This window comes from Thunnus maccoyii, chromosome 17, assembly GCF_910596095.1.
Source record: "Thunnus maccoyii chromosome 17, fThuMac1.1, whole genome shotgun sequence".
In the NCBI taxonomy this organism is placed as follows: Eukaryota; Metazoa; Chordata; class Actinopteri; order Scombriformes; family Scombridae; genus Thunnus; species Thunnus maccoyii.
In genome coordinates, this window is record NC_056549.1 from 26,101,544 (window position 1) to 26,108,644 (window position 7,101).

General features: G+C 40.3%; 1 protein-coding gene across 1 annotated transcript; it reads right to left on the bottom strand.

Moving 5' to 3' along the window:
- Positions 1-1,318: 1,318 nt before the first annotated feature.
- On the bottom strand, positions 1,319-5,276 carry si:dkey-1j5.4 (leucine-rich repeat-containing protein 15). Its single transcript, XM_042391266.1, has 6 exons — positions 5,252-5,276; positions 4,896-5,080; positions 4,551-4,807; positions 4,008-4,128; positions 3,081-3,216; positions 1,319-2,935 (listed from the first exon to the last, which is right to left on the bottom strand). The coding sequence occupies exons 1-6, from the start codon at positions 5,274-5,276 to the stop codon at positions 2,745-2,747; spliced, it is 915 nt and encodes a 304-aa protein (XP_042247200.1). The 3' UTR covers positions 1,319-2,744.
- Positions 5,277-7,101: the final 1,825 nt, after the last annotated feature.

Consider the following 7,101-nt stretch of genomic DNA (forward strand, 5'->3'; position numbering starts at 1 on the left):
GAGACGATGCCGTTTTCATGTCAAAGTCATTGTGTGAGGAGGTCGATGGGAGTCACTTTGTCAATTACAGAAAGCTTAGGGCAGGATATCATGCTCTGCTATCCCCCGTCTCCCATCTCAACCCCACCCACCCTCCCTTCACCTCCTGCACATCGTACTCTTGTTCCTATTCTCTCCATCTCTCTCTCTTTATTTCCATTAAGTGATGTAACTATCCCTGTTTCTGCCTGCTCTGTCTTTTTGCCTCCTGCGGATGTACAGTGATGAGTTAGTGGACCTAAAGTGTGTCTCTGACAGTGGCAGGGATGAGCAAGGTTACAGTGCAACAACAGCAAATCATAGTTTGAAGTGTGATGCAGGTGCACTGACAGAGGGGAGTAGCAGGAAGATGTGCTGTCACACCAGACAGTGCAACAGTACAACACAGGTTGTTTTCTCTGTGGAATTCCCTGTATGCACTATCTGGCTAAAAGCATATGGACACCTTTTTTGTGTCCAGGGGTGTTTGTTTTCAATGTTTGGTCTGGGCCCCTTTCTGATCAAATAGTCCTAGTACTTTGGAGCTGTAACACATTTTCGGACGGGAGAGGAACTGCCCACTGGGGAGCTCCCCCGAGAACTACATACCTCAGGCACTGCCTTCCCTTTATTCACCTCACCTGGAGAGGAAGGAGGAACATCCCCTCCACATGCCCCGGTTATGCGATGGCATTGTGTTTGACCAATCAACGTACACTTTCGTCACTCAGGGTTCCTCTTGTGCTGGGAGAGTGCCTACTTTGAGGCAGAAGCTAAAAAAGCCCCTCAAAACGGTGTTCTAAGAAGTACAATCGTTCCCAGTTCCTGTGGTGCGGACACAATAAAAAGGGGAGGGGTCATCCAACTGTTCTTAGTGCTATGAAAAAGTTCCTCTGGTCCAAAAAATCCTATAGAAACTAAACTCAGGGCCTAAACTAGCAACTTAAAGTTCCTGTGCCAAAGAGTGTTACCATTTGTCCCATTTACTCTTTTATGTATGTCTAACCATGCTTGTTTTTGTTTGTTTTGGCCAGAATTATATCTTAATCTGTAGAATTACTAGCATTTACTATCCCACTACTATGTGGGATACGTGTGACCACTCGTCATTATGTCACACTCGCATCAGAGAGGTGTTGAGCTGGTTCACAGGATGTGCTTCTCAACCTGTCACAGAATTTAAAAAGAGAGCTATATGATCATTTTTTATAATATATACTTTATTGAACAAAATAACAATAATAAAAACAGTTAGACAACTTGTATTATGACTAACTGTTTCATTATGGTTCAAGCCATCCATACAAATGCAATGCCAAAAGTTGCCTAGCAGAAGTCGACATTTTGACTGTATCAAATACTTCGAAACAGTGAGCCATTTTCAGCACCATTGCTTTATGTTCATCACTAATTTTGAAGTTTTGTACAAAGCATAGTCCCACATGTGGTTAGATCACATGTCAGTACAGGAAATACAATATGGTAGATGCTTTGAGTAACCATTGACTTTTTCATCATTAAATAAAAGATCACCATCTTTTTCTGACGTCATCCAAGTGCTGTGAGTGGCTAATAGCTAAACTTTAATCTAATGACAACATACATATATTGTGGGGAAGTTTGTGTTTGGCCCTTACCTGTTTCACTTGACAATGCACCCACGCACAAAGCCATTGTTTTCCCAGTGTAGTGTGGAAGAACTTGACAAGCCTGCACGGAATCCTAACTAAAACCTCATCCAACACCAACTGCAAGCCAGGCCTTATCGCTCAACATCAGTAATTAACACTCTTGTAGCTCAATGGGAGCAAATCCCTACAGCCAAGTTCCAAAATCAGGTGGAAAGCCTGAAACTGGAAGACTGTAAACTGTTAAAGCAGCAGATTAATGCCCATGGTTTTGTAATGACATGTTCAACAATCACATATGGCATGGGTGTAATGTTTGGGTGTCCACACACTTCTGGCCATGTAGTGTGTCACTGCTGGCCTGGCTGAAGTTGTAATTGGCAGCATAATACACTGGAATGCTTAAACACTGTAACATCACTCTTGATCATCTTCCTTATTTTACGTTTATCTAATTTAGAGATTACAATTTAAATAAATTTACATTTATCTACAGCTATCTTCACTCTCAGTTTTAGCTGTGCAGAATCCTGGCTGTGTCTGTCATCTCACAATCCAAATGCCTTTATTTTTTTACATTAACTATTAAAGATTACAGAAACCATTTCCTGAAATCGGATTAATGTAATCCCATTGCATGTAATCCGTCACTTTCCAGACCTGCATAGCCACTCTACGACAACCAATATAAGATTATAATATTAATCTCAGTGTTGAATTTGGAGATAAGAGACAACACTTGTTCTTTGCTGGTGGAGAATACAACGATGTAATACACAGCCTCTCTGTTGAATTAAAAACCTCATAAATCCAGTTTCATTTTTTAACTGCAGTTTAAAAGGTCTTCATGCGTTTGGTTTTAAACTCAAAAGTACATGGTATCAAGCCAAAGTTTCTAAAAGGTGATATTTTATGCAGGATTTTGAGCTGAAAACATAAATATGTTCTATATATTGATTGCATTGCAGCTTTGAGAAAGAAACAAGTGCACTCTACAAACACTAGCACAGTCTACAGAGTAAAAAATCTTTTTGAATAAAAGTTCTGATCTCCATGGGCCCAAGCCCACGCTGTAGTCTTCATCCAGGTTTGCTGGCGTTAGGTGTGGCAGAGCAGCTTGGAGGTTTGGAGGCTGCCTAGGCTCTTGTTTCGAAGCTCCGGAGGACTCACACACTTCAGGGAATCCCGAGGTGACAGGGTGACCTTGGTCTGTCCCATCCACTGCACCAAGGAGCTGATGTTACAGTCACACTGCCAAGGGTTGTCATGGAGGTACAACTTCTTCAATTCTGAGAGGGGTCGGAAAAGAAAAATGGTCACAAGAAGTGAATCACGCTGGCATCACCAAACGATGCAGTCATCTCTACCTCTATAATTATGAGTCACTCCTTAGAAAATGGGACAGTGAAAATGCAGCCTGGTGGTAAGTCTTACCAGGCATATGGGCCAACATGTTTCCATCCACTGTCTTGAGGCGGTTTCCACTGAGAGCCAGCTGAGAAAGCTTGGGCATGTTACTGAACACATCAGGTGGCAGGTGATCCAGCTCGTTGTTCCTCAGGTAGAGTTCCTAATGCAATATTTAGCACATTTACTTTTATGGCATTTAGTCAACAAAGCAAAATGTACTGCATATTATGCACAATCACAAACGTACTGTATGTATAATACAACCAGTGCATGAGGGGCCAAATTAAACAGGTGTATGCCTGAGTATCAAATGTTATTTAAGTAATTTTGACCTGATGATGGTGCTTGATGAAAAGTTAAGGGATCAACAAAGTTCACAAGGACCATTAATGTCTGCATCAAATTGGACAGTAATCCATCCAACAGATGTTGAGACATTTCACTCTAAACCAAAGTTTTTAACCTGTTGGTGGTGCAAGAAGAAAAGTCACCAAAGTCATGATAATTTATCCTCTCATACACATGAATGTCTGTACCAATAAAAAAGGATTTATCTGACTTCATTAGGATTCATTGTATGAGCACCTGTACCAAATTTCATTGCAATCCATCCAATAGTTGTCGAAACATTTTACTGAAAAAAAAAGTCAACCTCATGGTAGAACTAGAGAAAAAGTCAGGGGGTCACCAATGTCAGGAGGATTCATCGTCTGGGGACCACGAATCTCTGTACAAAATTTAATGGCAATTCATCCAATAGTTAATAATTTAGTCTGGGCCACTTTTGGACGGGCCAACTTTTCCATCCCTAGGGCCATGCTGCCTAATAATGTGTGCATTAAGTTTGAAGTGAAATGGTTTCTTTCTAACTTGAATGACAATAACATCTGATTTCCTTTTTGTGTGTAAACCCAGTTGAAACAAGAAAATACTTTTTTTTAAAACTGTTACCTGCAAGCTGACCAGGCCATCCAACGCTGATGAGCTCAGTGTGGACATAAGGTTGTTGTCTAGAACCAGCATCTCCAGAGATCGCAATGGCTTGAATGCTCCAGCAGAAATAGTTTTCACACTGGGTGGGGGGAGAAAGTCACATTCTCTTCATCAACATTAATACACTGTACAACTGCTGTAAGTAGAAACCATGGCAAAAGCAAAACTCTTTTAAGGTTATATAAAGCCATGTCCTACAGCTGTGTAGTGGTTTTGTGTTAGAGGTAATTTTCAAAAGTGCTAGTATGGGGAAATGGACCAAATAATAAATCTTGTTATCTAGACACACAAGATATTGGTGTATGTTCTCATTGCATAACAATAAGATTACCTACAGATCTTTAAACCTTTAACATCCATTAAATGAAAATGTTCTAGGCGCTACCCTAACACTAGGAGTCTGATTCTCATTGGCTGTACCCACAATAGTACATCAATCTTCTTTTGGCCTTGCTAGGCACTCTACACTTTAAAATTGTCCAAATGGCATTGTGGTGTGACCTGTTGTTGTCTAAGTTGAGGAACAGGAGCTGTCTGAGTCCACTGAAGGCCTTAGGAGCGATCCTCTGGATGCGATTCAGGGAAAGATCTAAAACTTTGAGAGCAATCAAAGGCTTAAAGGCATTAGGTGGGAGCATTGTCAGCGCGTTGAGAGGAAGATCCAGATCTGACAGGTTCCTCATGCCGGCGAACATCTCAGGTTTGAGTATGCCAATCTGGTTTTGTCCCAGCATGAGGAAGCGAAGGTTCAGGAGGTCCTACATGAAAGAACAACAGTTTTGTGGTCAGATTATTGTGATGTGATTACTGTACTCTCAAAACCTGACTGCTTCCAAATGTCTTTACCTGGAATCCCCTCGGTGGAAGGTTGGTGATGTGGTTGCCGTAAAGATTGAGGAGCATCAGCTGCTTTGCACCAGAGAAAGCCTGGGGATGGATGGACTTGATGGCATTTCGTTCCAGGTTGATACTCTCAATCTTTGGAACTGATCTCAGGGCATTGGCCTTCAGGTCTGTGATGCCATTCTCTCCTTTAGACAACAGAAATGGAGTGAGTTACTACTGCAATTACTTCCCACCACGCCATGTTTTGCATGTAATTATTTCCCACCATGCCTATGTTTACTTAGATATTATATAAATTATTACATATCCTGAACATTACATCATTCTGAGGGATGACTTGATTAACCATAAAGTACCCACCCAATTTGAGGATCCAAGCATCAGGGGGAAGTTTGGAGGGAAAGACACGAAGCCCTCTCTTATGACAGTTGACCTCTGACTTTTCTGTGTCTGACTTTCTGGAGCATTGACAGGCATCAGGACAGACATCTGCTATAGCCTGAACCATCCACAGCATCGCAGCCATCAACAACACAAAGTACTGCATCCCCCCTGCAGAATGGAGGGCGTTGGGCGAAAGACAGAGAGACTGAGAAAGAGACAGCCTTGGCACTAAGAAAGTAGTTCCAGGTATTTTGATTGGAAATGTTAAGTTTGATTATTTTTTCTTCCATTATAAAATATTTTATGGATGTTAGAGTTGAATACTGGGCATTGATATTCTGGTATTTCACAGGGCTTTTCAAAATGTTTTTTTTTTAAATAAGTGTATAGTATCAATATGGCGGTATCATAATACCAGCATGTTAAATTATTCCATTATAAGTGAAAGTCCTCCATTCAATCCTGTGGAGTTTTCTTGTAGACAAACAAAAGTTATGTTCATATTCAGTGTTTTGCATGCATTGTGTGTTTATCCTTGTGGCCTAACAAATGTGTTGAGAGCATTTCCTTCCTCAGCAGATTTTTTAAGTATTTCAAATTGTGCAATGTTTACTTCAGTGCTTGCTTGTTAGCAGTCTTCCTCTACACTGCCTTTGTTGGCACATGGCTAGATTTCTCCACCAACTGTCGATCAGCAACATATTATGAAACCAGTGCCAGGAATGTGTATCCCATCTTTGTGCGTATGTAAGATATAATCAAAAAAGGAACCTACTCATAAAAACATTGCTCCAAAGCACTACTGGTGGTCAAAAACTTCACAAGGTACCTGAGTAATATCATTATCAACAAAATGTACCTAAAGTATCAAAAATAAATGTACTCATTGGGCAGAAAATGGCCCCTGTGAGTGGCATATTATATATTACTAGATGACTAGTTTACTATTAATGATGCATTAAGTAGCATAAAATAAAAATACTCAAGTAAACTACAATTAACTCAAAATTGTACTTGAGTACAATACCACTTACTTTCCACCCCTTAGGCACTACAGCAAGTGGTTAATCTAATAAACTTAATATGCATGCCTCCATCTAAATCAGAGTTTGGAGCGATGTTTCACAGGTGGGGCACTGAGTGAATATGAAAGCCCTAATATTGCAACTAAACACTGAAGAACAATGCCCCTGTGCTCGAAACCACCAAAGCAAAACAGCATCCATACGATGGATTTTCCTTCCCTACCGCTAATAACTAGTACCAACTAATAATGTGCTATGAACATGGTAACACCCTCCCATGAAACCACACAGATGTATTAAAATAGTAAGTGGACAGCTAAAGGAAAAAAGCATTCTGTGGTTGGCACTAGATTTGTTTCCTCAAATATGTGTACTTGTAAGAAGAATTGTTGAGATATAAATAATCCCCAGAGGTAACATGTCTAAAATCTTTGGAAAAATCCCAACCCCAGTAGATAGACATCACAGATATAGATATAAATCTTCTGGACAATCATGGGATACAACTCATAATTTGTCTCTTTACAACTTTTAACATTAGAAAGTTATTGATTCTAGTCACATTTAAAATCTAAGTAAGCCAAAGACACCAAAAATACTTGGACTACACGAAGGGTTGTGTGAAAGCTGAAATTTATCTGCTGCTAATCCCATTCCCCAAACTAGATAAGAGTGTTTAAAGCTCACTGTGTGCAGAGACAATCCTTTGGAACATCAAAAGCAAAGCGGAGCAACAAACCAAGTGCCCTCACACTGCAGTGACACTTCTTAACAAAGAGAAGCTTTTCATCAACTGG